Genomic DNA, 24698 nt, shown 5'->3' with positions numbered 1-24698 from the left:
TGGATCTGACTGAAATAACAGATGTTTTCAGAAGCCCATCTGCAAGGCAGGGTTTCCTAAAGATTCAGCCCTACTTAATGGATGGGATATCAAGCTGTGGGCTGCAAAACCAAATAAACTGGAACACTGTATTTTTATGCCTAGTAGATATTAACAAGCAAAAAAAATCCAATTTGAAGTTGTAATAGAAAAGTTTTGTGGATAACAAGTGCTTTGTCGATAGCCCTCTAGAAACCCCTCCTCTAAAGGATTTTCTCTGAAGATCAGCAAAATTTTTGCAGCCAAGACCTGAAAGGATGATGCTTTTCTTCTAAGATCCAGGTCCCTATATTTTTTTGGTCCTATCAGCAGAATGAAAGTAACTTGCCGTGGGTCCATACTGAGCCTGTTCTAGCAGCCACTCTATTTTTTACCTTCTCTTAGCTAGGACCACCACTAATTATACTTATTCTGTTGCATAAAATGTAGATTCCTGAGGAGCTGTATAAGAATATTTAGGAATTTGGGAAATTGTCTGCTTGTTCATCTCAGTCTTTGAGAGTGTGTCTGGTTTTTACTGTCTTAACAAACGGTGCATTTGTTTATATTCTTCCAGTGCTGTATTTTACTACAGATGATGCTAAAATCTTTTAAACACAGTTGGAACTTCCAGTGTGGTTCCAGTGAACTCCTGCTCACTTGGAACAAGCAGCATTTCTAACAGCCAGAGTTCTTTAAGGTGATTAACACCTCTGATTTATGATCTGTGGTCCTTCCCCGTCTTGGTGGATTCTGAGGTGATAGTTTTTAGGACATTTTTCTTGGCAGTGAAGACAACTTAGGCAGTGAACCAGTCTGTGTTCCAAATAATACTGGAGAAAAGGGATGAGGATGTTTTAATTTCAGAGTAGCTTAGACACTGTTACTGTCATAGGTGGTGGGGTAAATATTTGTACTTTGGAGAAGATGGATGTATGGAGGCATGGCCAGATCACATCTGGCTTCATTATTAGTGAAATGACAGATAATTCTTTAAGCTGTTTTAGGGTACGTGTGGAAGCATGTAGGGCATTGATAAGAGCCCTGTGTAGCCAAATAAATCAAAACTTGGCGGGGCGGGGGGGGGGGTATAGGACTGTGCATCTAAAATCACTACTGTTTCTAAAAGAAAAATAAACGCTTCTTTTCCTGTGTTTTGTGTATGAACTTGTTTGGCATATTTACTAAATTTTTGTGTATCTAAATGTATATATTTACTAATCAATTTTAGTTTTTTGCACTTTAACAGACTTTCAAGAATTTGTTGAACTTGACAAGCCTAAAATAATTTAGAATACAATAACACTTTCCAGAAGTATGCAGCAGGAGACCATTTCCATTCAGTATTTTAACACACTGGCACAATATATGTTATTTATTGGCAACAATGTTTGTGGGAGAACTAAATTATGTATTTAAATATTTACAGCAATTCAGTGGGTACCTGGCATCCAGTCAGGGTCGATCCACTGCACTTGACTGAAGGTAAACTTCTGAAAGGAAGACAATTTATCAATTAATTTGCCTGCCAGAATAAAGATGAAATTATTGGCACGTATCTCATTTGCTTGGCTCTCCTCTAATTGTAATGTTTAAAAAAACAAAGAGAAAAATGGGCAGTGGCAGCACTGTGCTTTTAAATTGCCAGTTTAGAATACTCTGATAATGAAATATCTTTTGCTTTCTCTGGCTATTTCCAGGTATACTTGGTAAGAGAATTAAATCAACAGCAAAATTTTTCATAGTACACTGCAGGCTAATTTTTGTGTTTGCCCTTGGCAATTTAGCAAATTTAATAATCTCACCTTTTTAAATTCTGTAATTGGCCACTAAGATGGCAGCCTTCTGTGAAATTATATATATTATTTATATTTAATATGAAAATGTTTGTATGCCTTCTTTATTCCTACTGGCTTATGCCATTTCCTTTTTTATTTCTTTATTGTTGATTTGAAGCATTTTCTATCTTGTGGCTTCTTTGTTCTATTATGCTTTCTCCTTTTGGCTGGCTGATAAAACTTACCTCAAACTTTACAGCACGAGCGATGTTTTCAAGATTTTATTTTATCTCCCACCAACTGAAGTGAAAGTATTAATTACAGTTGTAATTTACATAATGCAAGTAGAGTAGCATATAGTTTCCCTTCTCCCTTTTAGCCAGGGATAATATTGACATAATTATGCAGAAAATACATGCAAAACAAGTCAAGAGTTTTCTGCATTCATTCAGCTTCCTCTGTTGTTAGGAGCTTCACAAGTGCCACACGAGAAGTCTTTGAAAAACCCACCCTTCAGCAGAACAGCACAAATTGAAAACTTTTTGTTAACTCATAAAAATAGTGTCAAGTTCCAAAAGCTTTCTCCATTTGCTTTGCTGAATTCTCAGTGAACTTGACAGGGTATGACAGAGAACAGAATTTTTTTTGATGCTGTGAAAGTCCTAATGTAAACATCTTGGGGATATAAAAAAGATGGAATAACTACACTGTTCTTTTCCGTCTTGTTTTTCATGACCAGTAGCAGCTCTTCTACTTTAAATCCTCCCCTAACCCCAAGAAGCTCCAGGAGACTGAGAAGCAGTTATGCTTCTGGTTGGAATACTATCTGAGAGTAAACTTCAGGGTGGGGAACAGCTTATCAGACACATCTACAGAGAACTGCTGCTTATTGCTGCTTATTTTCAAGGAAACTGAGATGCAGCCTGCTGTAGTTAGCAACCTTTCAGATTCTGTGCTGGGAGAACTTAAAGACTGTTAAAACCTGAATTCTCACAGAGCAGAGATACCAAACTAGTAATCCCAAATGAAGCAGCACTTCACAAGACAAAATGACAATATTAAACTAAACAAATAGCCCTTGGGTCATGCCTTATGTTGTTTATGCAGCACTGATGGTTCCTAAGTTATTTTCTTGCTTCCAGCATCCATTGTGCATGTCAAAACAGATTGAATGACACACTGTCTCACATACTGAATACCCTACATTTCATAAGAGGAACTTAATCACGTTTACTTAGCTGAAAGTAATCCCTCCGGTTTCTGCTACCAGTTCTTTGACATCCAGAGGCAGAATTAGTCAGTCGTTACACATTTGCAAGTCCTCAAAAGTAAAAATACTTTTTTTATAAGGATTGCATTAATTGTGCTTTTGCAAATTTTATTTCACAGCCTGGACACAACTGGTGCCTGGGCACTCGAGGTGGTAAAAAGAGACGCTATGCAGAATTCCAGTCTGTCCAGAGATTAGATGCTAGGGCTGTATGGCAACAGAATGGGCAGGTTGGGGGCAAAAAAAGCTTTCTCAACAAGCTTTTCCCAAGCACAATCTATTAGTTTTGCCTTCAGTCTGTCTAAAGTACTTTAGGAATTTCTGCCAGCCACATCCTTGTGACTGAAGAATTACTGCTGTCCTGTGATACTCTTCCAGTTACCTGCCAAATTATGGTAATTGCTTGTTACTTCTTTTCAATCATTTTTATTGTAAACCTTGGCTTCCTCAAATCTGTTTCAATGTTGGATCAAGTCTGAAGATTTATTCATTTTGTTTACATTTACAAACATTTAGCGCTCTTAAATGTATGTAGTTTTCCAGTCTCACATTGAAGGGGAGGGAATCCTCTCGTTTAATTTTCCATTTGTATGCAGGCCAGGCACTTGAATAGGATATGGAATAAATGTTAAATCAGGAAAATCAGCTTGAAATATTTTTAAAGCAGGAAATAAGTCAACTAGATTCTTGTAAATACAAATTTTAAAATGCTTTCTTCTTTGTTTTGTATGGAAGGTGGATTATCTTCTCAAATAATGGCTGTGATGCATTATCAGAATAGTCTGAGGAAATTTGTACTTTTGTTGTATGCTGTGTAACTGTTCCTTAATGACTTACAGTAATTATTCATTATGTGTTTGTGTGCTTTATAAAGATTCATGTGCTCTTGCTCAGAACTGCCACAGCCAGAGAAGGATGCAAAAGTTAAGGGATGGGAAATAATACTGGGCAAACTTGTATGGAGCTTTCTGTCTTCTGGCTAAGTGTTGATTTTTGTCATTTCTGTTAATGAGCGATATTAAAACATCAGAAAGAAGAACAGTACTCACAGAAAGCATTAGAAAGAAAATAATAAACTTGTATTTTTAAAAAATGAATGGCTTTTTTATTTATTCCTACAAGACAGATTTTGCTGAAAAATTTTAGTGTGTATTTTGAGGAGTATTGTAGACATGAGCATTATTTTATTATATTCATAAGATTTAGAATAATATAAAATTCAGTTCATGAAGGATTGATAAAGTAGCGTGTGAAAATTTTAGTAATTTTTTCCTCAGTAGTCTGCATATATTACTCATTTTGTCTTACCAAAATATTACTCAGGTATACAGTGTGCTTTTGATACCTATTTAAGCTGCAAAGGTATCTTGTCTATAATATTTGGTGGAAAATACTGGTTTAAAATACTTTAGACATTCACAGAAATGGCTTATTTTGTCTGCTTTACCCATAGTTTTGCTATGAGTGACAAACTGAGTAAAAGGACACAGTGCAAAGGTGAAGATTCTCAGTTCAGTAATTCAGGATTGAGGGTTGTACATGTTTCTTTGGCAGACCTTTTCTTAAATGCTGTTTGTACTATACAAAATATATTTTTGAAAGTAGCAGGGTACAAGCTAACACACCACTAATAACTGGTTTTGCTTTCACAAAATGTCTCTTTGGATTTCAAAGTGGGTTTTTTAGAGACATATGTATATTTTTCTCTCTCATAGATGAGGACCTGTAGTACTTAGCACAGAGGAGTGGATTGGTTGATTAGCCAGGGCCAGGGAACTGAACTCAAATGTCTCCTTAGTGCCTTCTTCAAACCTCCGGATGGAAATGAGGTATTAATGGTGAGAAACTTCCTCCTTCTCCTTTTAATAGATCTCTGTTGCTTGCGGAGCTTGAGAAGGAAGAGAAAGAAAAGGACTGGTATTATGCCCAGCTTCAGAACCTAACTAAAAGGATTGATAGTCTCCCCCTTACTGAAAATGTAAGTACCTTCTGAGTGCTTGGTGAGGTGTCTGTGGCTAGTCTCTGTTTAGATGCTGTCTGTATTTTATTAATTTGGTGGCATTCTCTACTATCACTTTAGTTCCAAACTTTTTTTCATTCAGTGTGTAATGATAACTTAGTCTAAATAATGCATTTCATACAGAATTTTACACATCAAAATTCATCCATATCAATATAAATGTCAGTGAAAACAGAGGAACGTTGAGAAGTCATTATGGCATATTAATTGCACTTTCCTTAACTCTCTTCTCCATTTTTCTTTTGTTTGGTGGATTTTTCTAGTTTTGAGCATACTGTTAGCACATGACAAGGTACACATGAGTTGTTATTTCATAACAATCAGTAAAGTGATTCTATAGCCTATGAAGGTGTTTGCTGTAAGCTTTTACCGTGCCACCTCCAAGCTATTTATAGTCAAGTCACCATTATCTGGGATAATAAACATGTCTGATATCCCACATAATGCAGGATTTCCTGTTAGATATCAGCAACATGGATGTATCTGCAGTCCATTCTTCACATAGAGAGTTGGGAAGGTGTGGTTGAGAGAGTCACACCTGATGAAGGATCAGTCAACCTTCTTGAAATGGAAACAGACAGCAGAAGCATTCTTCAGTGGGCAGAAGTAACACTGAGTCATGGCTGAGCTTAGCAGACTACCATAACCAAGGGAGAAGGCCTGAAAAAGATTTTAAGGAACTGCAACCCATTCTCAAAGCGCTGTCAGCTGTATCTGTGTCACTGTCATAGGTTTTAAAGTTGCCTACTCTGTTCCATAGATAACGAATTCACTTAGCTACCTTTAGGATTAGAATGCTTTACTTCACATCTGCACTAAAGGTCTTTTTTAGCAATTTATATCCATTACTGCTTAGGCCAGACACAGCAAAATGACAGGTCCCATTTGGTCCTTGCAGATGATTGTCTTGTTTTGACTTTCTGAATTGACCTTGGTGAAGTCTTCTGGAAAGACTGCTCTTGGAGATTCATTTATTTACAGACTGAGTAATTGTCAAAAGCCAGTGAAGAGCTCTGCTCCTGCCTCAAAACTTCTTTCGGTTCAAAAGTCTTCCCTTAGGCTGTATTGCTGCACTTGGGTTTAACGTTGTGTTCTTTTCACAGGGTAGTTAGAAATAAGGTAAATAGCGGCAGTATGAATACCCATCACTGTGTTAATACATCTGAATATTTTTGAAAATGCCAATTCAGATGGCACACATCACAGTTTTGTTGGTAGCAGCCAGATATTCCTGTAAGGAATTATACTTTCTCAGTGCTTATTTATTATATTTAGTCATTTGACAAAACTCAGGTATAATCTGCTGGCTGAACGTCATTGTGTACTTGTTTTTCATAATGCAGTCATGTTTTAAGAATGTATTGTTTAAGAATGTTTTGTTTGTTTATGAAATTTGTTGTAGAAAAGTAATAGTTCTGCTTTTTATTCTGAGAAATACATTGTTTACATAAATGTTATTTGCTAAAATGCCTTCCCTGTACTCTTCTTTCAGTTCTCCTTGCAAACAGATATGACCAGAAGGCAGCTGGAGTATGAGGCCAGGCAGATCAGAGCTGCAATGGAAGAACAACTGGGCACTTGTCAGGACATGGAGAAGCGAGCACAGGTAGAGTTTGTCTTTTACCATTAAAAGCAAGGGAAAAGGCTTTTCTGCATAATTCTTAAATTATTGGTAATTGTATCTTTAAACTCTGTGTAAACACAGCACTTATTTAGCCTTTCAAATTTACAGATAGGAATCAGGACATAGGAAATAATTGCTTGGCAAACAGTACCCTCGTCTGCCTGTTGTAAATAAGCCTTTTGATGCAGCAGATGTAGAAAATTTATTCAAGAGAAAATTCCTTTTTATGATGATTTCCTTACAATTTACTACCATTTTAGCTTCAGAAAAGCCAGTGTATTTGCAACTGCTTTTTTTTGCATCTTCTTGGTGGGTTTCTTCATGCGTCTAAGTTTAGAATAAAATCCAGCTACTGTTTTTAAGTTTCCTTAGCCAGAAAAGATGTATTAGGGGATAATCTTTTCAAACAAGGTGTTCAAGTAAAATGTAATTCACATACATATCTGGAAGTTGTTTGCTCTCACCAAGAGTTGTTTTGCATTCATGATGAGGATATGTACATATCTAGCCACATGGCCCACCCATTTGGAAGTATAAATCAGAATGCAATCATATGCAAATCGTAAATTAAATAATCCGATTCTTGCAGGTTATAAAAAATAATCCTCCACAGTAGGAAAGCAACAATTCAAATTATTTATTACCATTTATTTCTAGCTCTATTAGATAACCAACTTAGTAAGATTTGGGGTGTTTTTTGGTGAATGTAACGATAATCAGTTTTTTCAGTACAGTCTTCTTAGGCTCTATCTCCCTCACTAGGTTGACTCAACACAAAATTTTGCTACATGAGAAACATTTCTAATTTGGTTTTGCATTTAAGTTAAAGCAGCTGTTCTGATTACAAGAGGTAATCAGAATAGTTGCTCTAAACTTTAAAGTGAGTACTCTAGTAGGACTTTTCAGAAAATTCCTACAGTTGAAAGTATTTAGCCAAAGAGATACCCTGCAGCTGTCGGGTTATGCGTGCAGTGCTGTGCAGGGCTTTGTGTGTGCTGATGTTCTGAGGCAGGCCCAGGTTCAGTCTGTCTGGGGAGTCGCTGGCTCTGATCTGGGAGCTGTAGGGCAGTTACCGAGGTTTATCAGCAGGGGTGTGCCCTCCACACATTCAGCTGTGCAATTTGTGTCAGCCTGTCCCGAGTGAGGGTCCTGCACAGTAAAACTCTTGGGAAGCTTCTGCTGCTGTTAACAGGCTTAAGTTAGAGGAAGGTGAATTAAGCTAAGTAGAAATAAGCTGAACAGGCTAGACTGCTGCATTCTAAATGCACTCAGGCAGGGATCAAAAGAAATTGTTCAGACACACAACTTGGCCGTAATTGTATTGTTATATAGAAGTAATCAAGCTGACATGAATTTGCTTCTTCCCTGATTGTTGGGGGTTTTAAATTTGGTGGGGGGAAGAATGTTTCCATGCTGAAATGGTGAAGCATTTTATGGCTTTCTGAATAAATGTTTGACATGGGGTCTGTCACAGCAGTTTCACTCACTCTCTGTATGTGTGTAACACATACTTGCAGAAATTACAGTGCCTATTGTGATTATATAAAGATTATTGAATACAAAGTAACTACTTCTGCCTGCGCTTCTTGTGAATTTAACTGGTAATTCCCCTTGGTTTCATTCTGCCAAGGACCTGTGCCAAAAATGTGTAGAAGCTCACCAATGTACAAATACATAAGAATTATTGCACTGTGATCTTTAAATGTGTAAATTGAACATTTGTATTTGGCAAGGATATTCAACTTAGTAGTTTTACCATTTTCTTTCTGCTCCGTATTTTCTTTCCACCCAAACTGATTGGGATACACGATACTACACAAAATGTAGGCTGAAGGGAGGGCCATTTCAGCCACATAAAGGCTGGTATTGCAGACATCTCTGAATTAAGAGTCCCAGAGATTATTCTGTGAGAGAGCTGGTAACCTGCAGTTGCCCACATAGTCATTGCACTTTTCTGTAGCTGCCCTTTCTCATGAGCCTTGAAACAATGGCCTTCTCCCATTTTTTGTGTGGCATGATTTGGCTTTGTGTCCTTCTGAAGCAACTCAACCCACAGCAACTCACTGTTTATGTTTTCTATTAAGATTGTTCGCAAGCACTTGCCCAGCAGTTGTTCAGAAAGATGGATAAGAAGGCTGTTGGCAATTTATTTAAGCTAGTTTAATGATTTATTTTAACTTGTAAACTTGTAACTATTCTCTGAAGCCAGTAATTTCACACAGTAGTGCTTACTTGGAAAAAAGCATTCTTCATGATATTTTATTTTTACTATTTTTATTTGTTCAAAGGTTGCTACTGTAGCAACCAATAGTCAGCATGTAGCCAATATATTTGGCTGTAAGTAGAAGCAAACTTAATTTCTGTAAGATATATTTAAAAATACTTCAATTCTAAGACTGAATTCATGTTCCCATAGAATTTATTTTTCCTTCAAGTCAGAACAAAAAGGATCTAGGTTTTTTGAGGTTAAGAGTTCCTTAAAATCTTATATTAAATTACCATTCTTATAAGAATTTATCCCAAGATATCTAAAAGTTTGCTAAAACAGCAGACCACTAAAGATACAAGAAAATTTAGATCCTGGAGTTTCACACAGATAAACATTTCAACACTGTTATATTTATATGGTGGTCTTATATATATACCAAGCCATTAATGCATTTTTCTATTATATATGTTTATTTTGGGAAAAAACCTAACCAAACAAAAAAGGCAGACAACATTTTAAAAACAAAATGTTATTCCCTGTTTTCACTTTCTAAGTAGTGAATATTTTTCTGTCATTGTGAGTGTGGAGGAATTTTATTTTTGTTTTGTTAGACATGTTACTGGGACAGTGAAAGCCAAATAATGTATAACTTCAAATGTAAAGTTACTTTCTGCAACTATTTTATGTTATTAAAGTAAATATATTAATAAATGGGAATGTAGTATGACCAAATACAAATCAAAGGTGATATTTCTCAAGTAGGTTCTAAAGTTACAAACACTGATGCTTGTTCCATTCTTTAGCCCATTTGCCATTAGGCTCCACCCCTTTGTGGCAAGAAATGCATCCCTTTTTTCTGTTCTACAGTGTTTGGTACAAAGTGTGGTCCTGGTTAGTCAAACTTCCCAGTTTACCTGTACTAGAAAAAATTAATTAGAAGAATGATCTGGACTTTAAATCTCTGGACTGAAATTGGAAAGGGTGGATAGAGTTAGTAGTACTTGGCAAATCATGCTGTACTTAATTGTTTTCATCTGCACAACATTTTTTTCCTGTGTTTAGGTGCATATATAAAGATACTCAGATATTCTTGATGCCCTTTATTGGCTACATTGCTGGTTATACAGAAAGAAACTCAATTTATGGGAAATTTTGGGGAGACCTGTGTCTTTTGAGAGCTTGAAAGGGGACCTGTAAGAAACTTCTTAGCAGGCAATAGTGATAGGAGATGAGGCAATGGCTTAAAATTAATGGAGAGTTGATTCAGATTAGGTACAAGATAGAAATGTTCTATGGTGGGAGTGGTGAAACACTGGAAGAGGTTCAAGGTCTGACAGGGCTTTCAGCAACCACATTTACTTGAAGATGTTCCTACCTTTGGCAGGGAGTTTGGAGCAGATGAACTTCCAAGGTCCCTTCCAACCCTGACTACTCTATAATTCTATAAAATTCAAGTAATTCTTAAGGACAATGAGAGACATATTTTGTCAGTTGTGCATCATGTCACCAGTGCATAGATATTCCCAGAAATATTTTTCTGTTATCTTTTTGATACTTAAAAATTTCTTGAACTAGGAGCTAAGGGTGACATAAATTATCTGTTTTCCTCTGTGCTGAAGCTTTTATGTGTTTTCCAGTACTTTGCTTTACAAAATCAAATCAAATTTATAGCTTAAAGTTACAGCTTTCCAGCTCTACTAAATGTTGATGCTTATGGTGTTTTCCCCACAACTGCTTCTGATGTGTGTTTCAGTAATTCATATTTTGTGGTTACATTTTCTTTTGTGTTTCTAAATTTTCTAGATAGCTTTGTGTTTCTATTGCATGTGCATCTTCTGGCATTAGCACCTTTTGAAAGTTCATCTTATTTACATTTTCAGATTATAATTGTGTCAAATAAGGTTGGTTATAATGCTGATCTTTGCAGTGTCCACTAGACTGCTTTTCTAGTACAGCGCTCTAAATGTTAATCAAGTAAAGGCATTAGAACTTTTTTCAACAATATATCCATTTTATTGTTCTATCCATGGCACCAGTTTAATCAGTTTGGTCTTCTGCCGACATTTAAAGTCAAATAATGTGAATTTATTAAATTATCAAGGTTATATACTGACTGTTTTACAGACTGATAATGCATCCTGTGCTTCACTACAATTTGTGTGGAGTATGTGTATCCTGTTACATTTGGAGTCTCTTAACATTCCCTTTTCTAGCTGCAGAATGATGGCAGTGGGAAATGAGTAGCAATATGCCTGTAAAAGACTGATTCAGAGATGTCTGTAAAATCCCAGATAAACCAAAGAAGCAAAACATAGATTTTTTTTATATATATATATATATATATATATATATATATATATATATATACTTAGCCTGTTAAATTCTTTTAAGATTTGTAGGAATGGAAAATCTCCGAGGTTGAGCGGAAGCAAAATTCTCTAATTAGTATAACAACTGAATGTAATAGAAATCTGTCAGGGTCTCATACCTTCTAAGACAGTCTGCAAATAAAAATATCTCTCAGATCACTATAATGCAAGTAAAATTCTGATATTTGAGATGAAAGTGAAGTCATTTGCTAAAGATCTGCATAAAATGTCCGTTTCAGAAGCAGGAATATTGTGCAAGGTAAGAGAAGCATTTTTAAATACCTAAATGTGTGCTGTGTGACAACCTATTACATCCAAATGAGTATTCAATGTTATTAAAACCCCAGCTACTCCCTTCTGTTTTGAATGCTTGCAATCATTCCTTTCATTACAAAGAACACTTGAATTACTGCATGTAGTACCTCTGCTTGTACCTACTGAAGTAGGTTTGTTTTGTAGTCAGTAGTATTTTCCAAGAACTCTTCATGCTGTCACTTGGTACAGTAAGTAAAAGGAGTTTTTGAGCAAAATCAAATGTGAAAATTCATTCATTTCAGGCAAGGGTGGCCAGAATTCAACAAATTGAGAAGGACATTCTTCGTATACGACAGCTCCTGCAATCACAAGCAGCCGAAGCAGAGGTTAGTGAGCAATAACTTGCCTTTTTTTTTTATTGTGGCATGTATATTTTCTCTAAAAAACCCAAAATATTTTAACAAAGTGGTAGGCAGGATTATTCCCATCAGCTGTTGATGTCACAATTAATCAGGTAGTCAATATTCTTAGACTGTTACTTGCTCTCAGTTTCTAATGAACTGAGGATGGAATACTTGGATTAGTCCTCATGCTACTGTGGAGCTTCTGTGAATAATCATATGTAAGTTAAAAGTTTAACTTGAAATTTCACTAAAAGTGTCAATGTGCCATGTGCTTATGAAAGCACATTTAGTCCTTGTTTTAGAAATAATTAAAACAATCAGTTGTACATGACTTTGTAATTATGAACCTCTGATAAGCATCTTCATGGTTTGCTTTCTTTTGAAAGAGATAAGATGTAAAAAAAGAATTAATTGTCAGACTTCATTATAGAAGCCTGGTATATTTTAGTGTTTAAGTACAGAGTTCTATATTAAGAAATGCAGGATATTTCCTGTAAATTGCAAAGTCCATAGCAGTAATTGCCATTACCAAAAAATGCTCTCGTGGAAATTCACTTAGATTGTCAGCTTCATTTCTTCTACTGGTAAATTAAATTGTGTGTTTTACATTAATATTTTATGACTTGCCTTCACCCAAAATAACTACAGAAAAAGCTCAGAGCATCATTTGGATCACTAAAGGATGTATATTTTTCCATTTTGTAAATGGAAATTTTCCACTTGTTTCATAGTTCCAGGATTTGGGGGGAAATAAATTCTATAAGTGATGCAGACCGTAGTGTGTGAAATTAAAGTTGCCTGGGCTGTTGATATAAGTCAGTCCAGGTGTTTATAGATATTGACAAGATCTCCTTGAGCCTTCTCTTTATCCAGCTGAACAGTCTCAGTTCTCTCAGCCTGTGTGTGAGATGCTCAGGACCCTTAAGGACTGCTGTGGCCTGCAGAGGACTTGTTTCAGTGAATCAATCATAAATCCAGCTTTATTGTGCTGGGCAGGCCTGAACAGGACTTTGGATGCTGAGTGGAGAGGAAGGGCCACCTCCCTGGCACTGCTGGCAATATGCTGCCCCTCACTGCAGCAGAGGACACTGTTGGAATTTTTGCCGCAAGGCCTTTGGAAGGATGGCTTAGCAGGACCTCCAGGTGCTTCCCAGCTGGACAGCACCAGCCTGTGCTGGTGCCTGGGGTTGTTCCATCACAGATGCAGGACGTTGTATTCCCCTTCTTGAACAGGTTGTGCTTCCCTTCAGCCCATTCCACCCACCCATCCAGGACACTTTGGAAGGCAGCTGAACCCTGTGCTGTATCAGCTTCTCCAACTTGGGGAGGGTGCACTGTGTACCAGCATGCAGATACTGGACAGTATTGGACTCGGTTTGCTTCCAGCTGTACTTTGTGCTACTGATAGCACCCCCATGACTGCCAGATATTCCAGCAGTTTTCAGTCCACCTGTCCTTCACCTCCTGCTTGCTCCCTGGGCAGCAGTGCAGGGACATGCCAGATAGCAGTACCCGGCTGTGCCCATTGCCCAGCGCAGGCTTGGGAGCTTTCCCAGCAAGGCAGCTCTGCTGCACATTGTTCTTCCTTGTGTGCCTATGCACAAGGAGGTTCTCTTATCTCAGCTGCGTGCATTGTCCTTGTGTTCCCACCAGCCAGGGCTCCTGCTTGCCAGCCCTGCCTTCTGTCCTGGTTATTTCTGGTGTAATGCTCTCACTGCCTGGTTGACCAGCCTCCCAATAGATACTTTTGCCCCATATAGTCAGGCAGAGTATTTCTCTTTTATTCTGGTAGGAAAAAAAAGACAGTATTTTGAACTTGAGCTCAGATACTCAGCATTGAGATGCAACTATAGAAAAAAGGTTTCGTCATAGTTTTTCACTCCTTCCGCCAAATTATTTGGCTGCCTCATACACTAAAGGTCTGATATATTGAAATTTTCACATGATGTGTCTTATCTGGGAAATGTTTGGATATCTGGTTGCATAGTTATATGTCTTAGGACAGACCAGCATGCTGATGGTGGTAAAGGAGACAGTCACTAGACACATCCTAATACTTTACAGTGTGTTTTAGTAATTTCCGAGTGATGACCATCTCCTGCAGAGAACAGCTATATCTAATTCTGAAATTGTCTGGTGGTGCAGTCACACTGCAATGTCCACATAGCTGAAAAATACAAACATGAGACATTTTTTATATTTTTATCCTGTGCCTGATACTGTTACTGAACAAGTGTATTTTTTTAAGAAGAAGTCTATGCAGTGGTGGGAAAATGCTGGAAAATTCTTTTAACCTTTGCACAGTAGTGTTTGATCCCTGTATTTGTGATTAATGCTTGGTTTTGTACCATACAGTGCTTAGTACAAATGCCAGAAATTGGCACAGCCTTGTGCTAACTCCCTACATCTGTCTCTAATAAGTTGTGTTCCAACTTATGCTTCCTTATTTACTCATATCAGTAATTATTATCTACTAGCTGATACATTAGTTTTGAGGACAAGGATTGTGTGTGACAGCAGAAAATGATTAGAGAAGTACATTATGGCATGATCGCGTTTTTGAGATACTCTCAAGGAGAATAGATACATCAGAAGGTCTGAGCCATATCCATATTAATCCATGGAAATAATTAGCATATGTGCATGTATTAGGGAAATATGATTAATATGTATTTGTTTCAGGAATATACCCTGGTCTGTTAGTCTGTTACTGAGCATGCTTCAAGGATTATTCCCTATGCATTCGGCACTGGTAATAAACTGGTATTGGCTTTCTGACCTGGTAAATTGGTTGGAGATTTTATTCCTGGTTTTCAGTGCCATTAACCAAATTGAGTGTGCTCCTTCTGTTATTAAGATCTGGTAACAACAATAATAAATATCACAGCTTGTCTGCTGATACAGTAGGCCCTGTGGTGATGCCAGTCACTGTGGAACCCAAGTGCAATATATCTTGAAGAGCAAGACTAAATATAATGCTGCAGCTTTTGGAAATCAATGAGCAGAGAAAAGTCTTGCACACATTTTATCACATTTTTAAGGGTTGGCAAATTGCTAAGTGTCATGAATGATTCTAGAAAAAAATTGAAGTCATATATCTGCAAGTGGTGGTGTCTTCATCCACTGTAGGGTTAGACCTGCCCAGAAAGATTTTTCAGCTCTTGGGTACAATATGAAATTATTTCAAAGGAAAAAGGAAATTTTTGGCAGTAGTGGTACAAGCCTTTCTTTCATAATATCTGTAACTTGAAAATAGTTCCATTAAGCAGTGTTGCCATAGATGAGATATAAAGGATTTTTTTTTCCTGAGCTTATTCTCAACAGGTTTTAAACTGTAATGGACAGGAGCATTCTCAGTCATTTTTCTCACAAGACTTTCTTTTATCTTCAAATCAACTATAGCAAAATTATTTCTTATATTTCTTAGTTTCATTTGTTGCATTTTCCATTTTCTTATATATGTCTTACTTATACATGTATGTCTATTGTGTTTAACATGGAGTAATGGCAATTCCTAATGAATATGTAAGTGTCTGCTTTGGCATCTCAGGTTGACAAAGCATTAGGTAAAATTATTTGTAATTGGCTTTCTTAGCAGAAATAGTCAAGGTTTGCTATGCTAGCTAGAGTTTATAATTTTGTACTAATAAATACATGGAAATTAATAACTGATAATGATAATTTGCTGACTTCAGAAGCACTTTGTGGCAAATGCAATGGAAGGATTAGCTCCATGTCCCTGTAATCAGCACATGCAGTCTCCTACAATTTTGCTGCAAGAGAAACAAGTGAACTCTGTCAAGCTGACTTTCATGGTCTGATGCCAAAATGCAGCAATGGCAGAGGTTACAAAGCCAGCTTAGGCCTCCTCAAAAGTCATGCTTCGAAACAGGTTAACCCAGGGGACCTGAGTGCCATTCTCTGGCAGCTGTGCCTCACGTAGGGATTACAGAGCCTGCTGCTGTTCACATGCTCTGGTTCTTTGCTGATGTAGTTGGTGGCTTCTGTATTTTCTTCCACAGGTCCTGTGTTCAGTGTTAAAAGGCACCATGAAGGAGGGATATATTTTCAGCTGTTATATTGCCTCTCTGGCCATTAATGTGCAGTCCGTCTGATGAATATTAATTTATTTACAGTAATGCTGTATCTGTACAAAAATATATTTACATTATCCATGTGCATGGATATGTACTATTTTCATATATAGTAAATAAATATGTTTAATTATGTTATACATTATAATAATATAATACATATTTATGTAAATACCCAGTTTTCAATTAATAACCTTATTTCTGCTGCCTGTGTTGTTATTAACTCCTTTGTGCCAGTCTGCATGAAGAGGACAGCTCACTTCAAATTACTTCAGTGGCTGAAGTGGTAGGGAGTCTTCACTGTGAACTGCAGATTTAATGCTCAAGCCCAGCTGATAACTCATGTGACAGTAATGGTTTACACGTTGTGAGCATGTTCTGCATTTTAAATCAGATAACCCTGCTAGTAACTGTTAAAAACTGCCTTGCAAATTAATTTGTGTGTTGACTACATTTTGTATTGGCATATTCTTGAGAGTGCCTAGGGGGAATGGGAAAGTATCTCATTCATAAATAGCTTGTAGAAACAAATGTATGTTAACAGAAGCAGAAAGTGTTAAAGGGGAGCAGAAACATTTCTTGTCAGGGAATGAAATATCTCTGTGTCTGTTCTATGGATGCAGCAGAACTATTTAATAGATACACCCCATTTTCACCACCCTGTCCCAACCCCTAGGAGTGTTCTTGAAAGAGGAGTATTATTCCCTCTCAGGTGACCCAGTGAGTCACAGCCCTTCTAATGAACCATTCAGATTTTCATCTCTAGGCATGTCCAGTACTGCTTTCTTTGAGCTTTGCAGACATTTAGCGACTGGAAAATCTGTCTTGATTTTGTCCAACTCATAATTACACTTTATTCAATACTGAAGGTGCGTTGTGAGCCAGGAATTCAGCATTACACTGAATTCATCTCATGTACAGAAGGCCTGATCTTGACTGGGTGCCCCACTCTTGTACTGAGAACCAAAATTTCTTCAGTTATGGTATGAGCATCAACAGCAGTTTCATTTCATACACAGAGAGGGTGAAAAATTAGATCAGATTTTAGAAAGAAGTAACACTGTGTGTGCTAAAATACTTTGAGATTTGCTTTGTAGCTTACTTATTTTCCATAAGTGAAGGTATAATGACAAGGAATTTTTAACCTGTAGTTGTTTCCAATTTTCTCATATTATTAGTTTGTGCAATATCCTGCATTTTTTACATACCTTATTCATTTAGTTAAACTATATTTACACTTTCAAATTTTTCCCTAAATTAATCACTTTACATGCTGATTACTGGTTTCAGAAATTCTGTTTAATGTTAAGTGAGTCTGTTCTGTCTTACATGAACAAAACAGAGTTATTTATGCCAGTGATACTGTATGAATTTAATCACTGAGAGTATCCAAAGATGTTTCAGGCTGTGTACATTGAAGAGAGTTATTGCTAAAAGTCAGAGATAAATATCCAAAGATGTTTTAGAGTGTGTAGATTGAAGAGAGGTATTGCTAAAAGTCAGAGATAAATACCTTGAAGCAAGATGAGGCAGACTGCACTATCCTAGGCTCTGCAGCTCAAGAACATTGCAGAGCCACATAGAAACTGGATGACATATACCATATGTGCTAAACAAATTCATTAAGATTGTGTTGTCTGTTAGGTAGTAGCCTCTCAGTCTGTGAAATGAAGCTAGGCAACAAAAGCAAGCAATACTTAGAAAATAATATTGCTTTCAACCCCAGACTTCAGCCATTTCCATGGATTATTCATGTCTTTCTGAAAATCTGAAATGTTTTAAACACGTTAATAGGTAACATTTGATCTTCTAACATATTTCATAAATGCTCATTTAAATGCCTATCAGCAGCAGGGAGACCAATTTAATTTTTATGTAGATGTATAAAAATCTGTTTTCCTAAAGGAACTGAAACCTGTCTGCACCAACTTGCCACGTCAGTTAAATTTATTTTGACAAAATTTTAGATGGATCAGTATCAGGCTATATAAATTTCTTTTCTGTCAAAGTGGTAATTCCTGAATTGTTTGTCCTTGACATTTAGAAATATTCTTATAGTAGAGATACCCTTCTGTTCAAGCAGAAATTATTCATCTTTGAACGTGAAGCTTAATTGAACAGTGCTGGCCATGGTCCCCAGTAAAAGCAAGGGATCACGTGCCCAGCAGAGCAGACAGTTGTTTGCTCCAATTCTGTTGCATTTCTGATAGGGATGTGAGCACAGCTGGTGGAAAATGGTGCTGCTGTGTGTCACAGCGGATCCTTTGTCTTGCAGGGCTGTAATCCTCAGAGGAAATGCTTCTCTTTCATCTTGCAGTTTTTTGAAGGCGCTCAGTCTCGGCTGTTAATTTTTGAGGCTCAGGGTTATGAAATGCAAAGTGCTGCTCAGTGGCTTCCTGAGGATGCAGTATTGATGTGCTCACGGCCGAGAAAGCTTTGAATGATAAATTGTACCTCATTTCTGTTTGTAATTTGATAAACTCTTGTATTAACAGAGAGCTCCTCAAAGCAAGCATGAGGCAGGTTCCCATGATACAGAGAGGCAGAATGAAGGTCAAGGAGCAGCAGAAATCAGTGTGGCAACCAGCAGTACTGGTCAGGTAAGTAGAGTATTTTCCTTGTTTTAATACAATTAATATTTGAGACATATGATGCTTACTTGTAGTTATTTAACTTACTGTGTTTGCATGCCTACTCATTTTAAAAAATGTGTGTTTTTCTTCTTTCCATCTATAACTGGGAAATTTCTTGTATTTACTGTAAGGAAGTGTTTGAATAAAGGGAATTATAAATATTCAGTAATGCAGGGAGCATTTTTCTTTTGTTTAAATGATTAATGAGCCTAATGCTGTGAAAGAGATAGCAAGAATGATTACAGGAAATGTATTTCATTGTAGGTGAACTGTAATATAAGAAGTATTAGTAAATTATGGAAAATTGCTCAAATTGTTTATTTTAGAAACTATCACTAAGATATTAGTGATTTTTAAAAAAAGAAGAAAAGCAAATGATAGGTTTATTATTCATGTTTCTTTAATACTGTATTATCTAACGCTTTGAAACTTAAGTATCAATGAGGTAATCTCCTGAAAGTTGGCTGAAGGTTATTTAAATGCTTCTAAATAATCTTCCATTGCTGTTCCTCCTTTTATTACTGAAATGCATTAGTGGAATATTTTGAGGTATACATTAAATTCTTTACTTGTCCTTTAAAATCAATATTTATTACTACTCTCTTCAGCTAAAAATACTTTTATTTATTTACCATTATTATTTTCTTTCATGATTTCCAACTGTAGCTTAGACATTAGGAATTTAGGTTTTTAAAACTTCACACTACTTTTTAATAGCTGAATTCATATACAGGATATTTTTGTTACTCCAGGGAAGTAAAATTATTTAAATATTTCGAAAAGTGTCTTGTAGAAGATTTATCAGAAAGAATTGTGGTTTGGCTGGAATATTTCATTTGATTAAACATTAAACACAGCCCATAATTTTGCTTTTGAAATACATTTGATCACCATTTGGAATTAAGTTCTATCTTCCATATCTTATTGTGGTTCTGACTCTTAATTCTTATGACAGCTTTATTGTTTGGGAAGAAAATAGTTCACTGCTGCTTTTGGGCTGAAAGCATAATGTATTTAAATAATTGATGCATTGTTGCTCTGTCATCCATCTTCAGAGAATGAATTAGGAGTTTTTTCTGGACAATGTATTTTACATTACAGAGAAGGAAGGAAGAATGGACTGTCATGTCTTGGCAGACTTATGCAAGTGGAAGATCCATTCATAATTCAGTTGAGGCCTTAATGTTGAGGATTTGTACAATTTTGACCTTTGCCTTGTAAAAATGTATAAAACATGGCTATTCCTTCCTCCTGGTGGGGGATAGAGCCAGGGCACTGTATCTGTGTTAAGACAGCCATCTGGGGATTATTTGCTTTCAGTGCAAGTCCAGACAGAGAAGGTTTAATGGATTGGACATAACATTTATTTCTGATAAACCACCTCAATATACTTGGAGCAATCACCATTCAGTGGAGTGAAAAAAAGAAAAAGTTTTCACCAAATTATTTTGTTCTAATTTGTTTTGTAGTCAGTGTTAATTGAAACCAGGATTTTTCACTTTTCAAGTGTGTGCTTTTCAGCATCATCTTTCAGCTGTCTTTTCTTTTTCATTGCACTCACTACTCTCCCACTGAAGTAAAATTTTGTTTATAGCTTCATTTTGCAAGTTCTATAAAGGAATTTGTTGAGATTGTCCATCTTGTTTAGAAAATATGTCACAAAACAAGGAAAATTACTCAGCTGGCATGGTAAATAGTAGGTAAAACAATGAGTGAAAGATAGTGAAGTATAGAAGCCAGAAACAAGATGAAGTAGACAGGAAAAGATTTTGAAGGAGAAGATCCTACACAGGAAGAGTCCACGTAATATTTGTCATTTTCTTGAATGAATGTCTGCTCACCTGACATTAGTTCCTTGGCATTAGTTTTTACAAGCCAGTGAGAAATGTAGTTACACTTCAGCTGAGCATCCTGACAGCAGGCAGCAGTGCCATGTGATGGCCCTGAGGGAACTGGTTACCTGAACTGAGGTTGCTATTTCCGTCTACACCATGGTGAATTTTAATACATAGTGCCGCAGACTTATGTAATTTTTTACTTTTTTGGATGAAACAATCACACTGAGCTTAATAATGGATAATTTTGGTTGGTACATCATGTTGAACCTGTAATCCTCTGAATGGAGTTTGAGGAAATATGAAGGGACTGGAGGGTGTAAAAATCTGGGAATTCATTCCCATATACGTCACCATACTATAGTGAAGTATATGGGAATACTTCCCATATATGTCACTATAGCATTGAACATTATTTAAGTGAATTATGGAGAAAATGTAGTATGATTTTCTTCCTTAGCTTTTAGATTCTGATTTTTTTCCCTGTAGTCAACAGAGAAAATAAGGCTTTGTTTACCTTGAAAATATAGATTGGAATAAATGCTGTTAATATAAATAATTCCAGTAATACTCTTGTAGCAAAAAATACTTCTTCTGGAACATATATCACATTTTCTGGATTCAAATGTAGGAGTGAAATGAGTATAATAATGTTAATGTGTTTAAATATTCCAGTATAACTAGATTCTTTTCTGTCTTTACAAACACTTCATTAAGTTACTCCTACCTTGTACTTATAAGTCTCTTTAACTTCATGTTTAAGATGTTGAACTGTATGAACTGCAAAATTCCTGTTTCTTTATGGAGCACATAGAAGAAATAGACATTATTTCAAAGTGTCTTCCGTGGAATTTTCTTCAGTTTGTTACCCATTTTACTAGGGAAAAAATTATTCATTTATTTCAGTTTGAAAATGTTTTGCAAAATAGGCTAATAATTCCATTAACTGATTTTAGGTTTTTTAGAGGATCAAATTAAAACTGGTGATTACCTCAGGAAAATAGTTATTGATACTAAAAGTGTTCTCTAAACAAATATATTTTTTAATTTCCCAAATCAGATAGGAAGGGAGTGATATAGTAAGGAAAACATCACAGATAAAAAACAACAGCAAATAAAAAAGTAAGAATATGAGTGGATAAAAAGTGGCAGAAAAAGCAAAAATGTAAATACATGAAATTAATTAAAATAAGACAAAGATGCTAATAATTGAGTCTTGCTAATAAATGTAGGAGCATACCTAGGTTCTAGGAAAATTACATAAAGTATTGTCAGCATTATTATAGTTTTCACTAAACCACTTATCATTTGCTTTTGAAATAGACAAATTCAAGTAGAGTTATTCATTGCCCGGATCAGTCCCTTGTTACTGGTGGGTTCTTGGATGTCTTGTATCTCCAGTGCACTACAAAATCTGACATAAAAGTGGAGTCTGTTTTTTTCACTCTGTTGAAATTATGATTCAGTTTGTTCCAAAATCCTCTTCTTCTTGGTGAAAATAGTAATTAAATCCATTCAGTTGAAAATGCAGTTCTATTGAGACTGAATCTCAGGAAAAAGGGTTAATAAAACCAGGTTTAACAGTGACCTCTGTTGCGTCAGGGCAGAGAGAACCTAAGAGAACCAGGTTAGCAGTTAATTGCTGTCGGCACAACTGCATCATCCGGTGCTGAAACTGGCTTAGCCAATGTTGTTCTGTCCCTCAAACTTTGTTTTATGAGTTGTTGTTTAAATCTGTAGGCTTCTGCTGCTCGAGTGGACCATGAGACAGCCAGTGTTATGAACTCTAGTAGTAACTATTCTGTTCCTCGCAGACTGACAAGTCATCTGGGTACCAAGGTAACCGAAGATTACAAACCACAGGTCTCTAATGCTACATTTTTACTAATACAATAACCTCATTGTTTCTGCCAGTAGTACTAATATTATCTGAACAGTCATGTCCATACATAGTAACTTTTATTGAAGTTAAAATTTTAATATATTTTTTCAACTTTGAAAATATATGCACAGAAATCTTTTTTTTTGTAACTTGTTGAGTTAAAAGTTGTTACAGTAAGGAACAAGCAATTCCTAGAAGCTACTGGGATATCAAAAAACCTTGTGATGTAGCTTTATAATCCATTATGAAAATTAACCTTTTTAAGAGCGCTTCTTCAAATACTTTTGCAGAATTCAAATCCACAAAACAAGCACAGTTGCCAAGAAATTAAACATACAAAAAAAATTTATTTAAGCCCTTTGCAGCATCTGCAGATAGAAGACTGCACTAAAAAATACATATGCAGCATGAAAAGAGAGGGGAAGAACAGGGCAAATTCACAAGCCACTGGATCTCATACTGCGTCTGGAATCAGCAGCAGTGTGGATACTGTCAGTGCTGTGCTCACAACAGTCCGGTGGGAAGGTGGACCTATTAACTTTGCGTAGTGTTAATGATTTTGGGGCTTAAAACTTAAAACAGTGTTACAGTGTTGTAATTTCAGTCCCACACTTTATGCACATTGTAAATGTAAATGTAAATATCAGCTGTCTGTCTGCCAGTTTTCACTGCAAACTGTAGATCTCCACAAAGTTACAAACAGTGCGAAAGCCCTGAAGGCAGGAACAGGAGTGAGTGGAAGGATGTAGGCAAAGACGCAGGTTTAACTGAGTGTACTCTGGAGTAGGAAATTATTAATATAAATATTTTTAAAAGGGAAAATGGTAGAGATTCTAAATGGAGCAGTACATTTACAGGTGCAAAAAGAGATGAGTCTGTGAGCAGTCTGTGTAAAGAAAAGAAACAAATAGATTTTTTTTGTTTGTTTTTCCTATAATACATGAGCTGCAACTTGGAAGCCTGATTTGGTGGCTTCTTCAGCTTTATTCTCTGGCTGAAACTTAACCTTCCAAATCCAAGTAACACTGTATTATAGCTGCCAGTTGAAACATCTGCAAAGAGATACACATAAAGCAAATTAAATTCACTCTCCTTTAAACAAAGGCTTTGTTTAAATGCTGCATTTGGGGTTTCTCAGACCAGGAAGACAGGATCTCCAAACTGGGATGCTAGACTGTCATAGAAGTGGCTCCTATTTCAATGGGTTTTCCCATGTGACCATTCAGTTTCACAAACTAAGATTTGTATTGCTTCAGCAACCCTGCATTGTTTAGAGAAGTCCATGTTACCAGACTCGCTGTTTAGTCTGCCTGCTGCTGTTCATTATTTTTGAAACTTGGTATGTGTATTAAACTTCAGGCACATTGGAATTATCACTGAAGACACCAAATAAAATCATTCATCAGTGCAAATATCTAATTCTTAGTAAGAAAACTTGTCTAATGGTCCAAAGTCTCATTTCTTCTTTAATTACTACATTCTAGAGAAACACACATGCTGCTACTTTATAATTCCCTTTGATAGTTTCTTTATGTTGTGCTTTGACTTTGAATGTTCCTGTTTATCTTGCCTTTATGAGTTTGGAGTTTTTAGATAGTATCTAAGATTATCCTCTACATCCCGTTATTCTGCTAAAAGTTGACGAGAAGAATCAAATGCATTTCTTGATTAAAAGCTGTTACTGAAGAGTGAGAGTACAAACAAATAGTGCCTTGACCACAATATTACACAAAAGCCAAGGGAATCACTCAAAAATCACTATTTTTAATTTTGAAAAGTGGGTTACTCCAAATTAAATGGGTAATGCTGGGTTTGCATGGTGTGAGTTAATTTGACAAATGCTCACTGTTTTATACATACTAAATAAGCATTTGTTTGCTTTACTGCTTTTATCCCTGTAAACTTGAAAAAGTATTAACTCTTTAGTTTTGCATTTTCTCAAAATAATCTGGTCCATATAAAAGTCAGTGATCCTAGTAAAAAATCATCAGTTAATTTGAGGTATTTTAAAGGAAAACTTTAAAATACATGGATGTAAGGTTTTTTTCAGTATGATGTAAACTATAAATAAAGTGTAATGAATTCACCCAGAGCATACCTTTTCAATGAAAGAATTAATTTTGAAGGTATTTTGGTTTCCCAAAATGAAACACTTTCATTACATCTTTGTATAATATTTTAGTATTAAGGAAATCTGGAAGTCTTTGCTATTGGTTTTGTAGATTAATACAGTTACACACAGCTACCCCCACTTCCAGCCATTTAACCACTAAGTGGAATTTATTAAGATTATGAATGCTGAAGTAG

At 36.1% G+C, this 24698-nt stretch overlaps 1 protein-coding gene across 4 annotated transcripts in view; it reads left to right on the top strand.

Moving 5' to 3' along the window:
- APC (APC regulator of WNT signaling pathway) overlaps positions 1 to 24698 on the top strand; it is a 94659-nt gene that overhangs the window by 50401 nt on the left and 19560 nt on the right. For 3 of the 4 annotated variants that reach the window (XM_064403145.1, XM_064403146.1, XM_064403148.1), the window contains exons 5-9: positions 4936 to 5044; positions 6579 to 6692; positions 11846 to 11929; positions 18537 to 18641; positions 22250 to 22372. In XM_064403145.1, coding sequence (XP_064259215.1) covers positions 4936 to 5044; positions 6579 to 6692; positions 11846 to 11929; positions 18537 to 18641; positions 22250 to 22372 — 535 coding nt within the window. The remainder of the gene's footprint in view (positions 1 to 4935; positions 5045 to 6578; positions 6693 to 11845; positions 11930 to 18536; positions 18642 to 22249; positions 22373 to 24698) is intronic. The other variant, XM_064403147.1, reaches the window with a different exon arrangement.

Source organism: Passer domesticus, chromosome Z (assembly GCF_036417665.1).
Source record: "Passer domesticus isolate bPasDom1 chromosome Z, bPasDom1.hap1, whole genome shotgun sequence".
Classification (NCBI taxonomy): domain Eukaryota; kingdom Metazoa; phylum Chordata; class Aves; order Passeriformes; family Passeridae; genus Passer; species Passer domesticus.
Note: the sequence above shows the minus strand (reverse complement) of the source record. Positions and strands in the feature narration are given on the sequence as shown.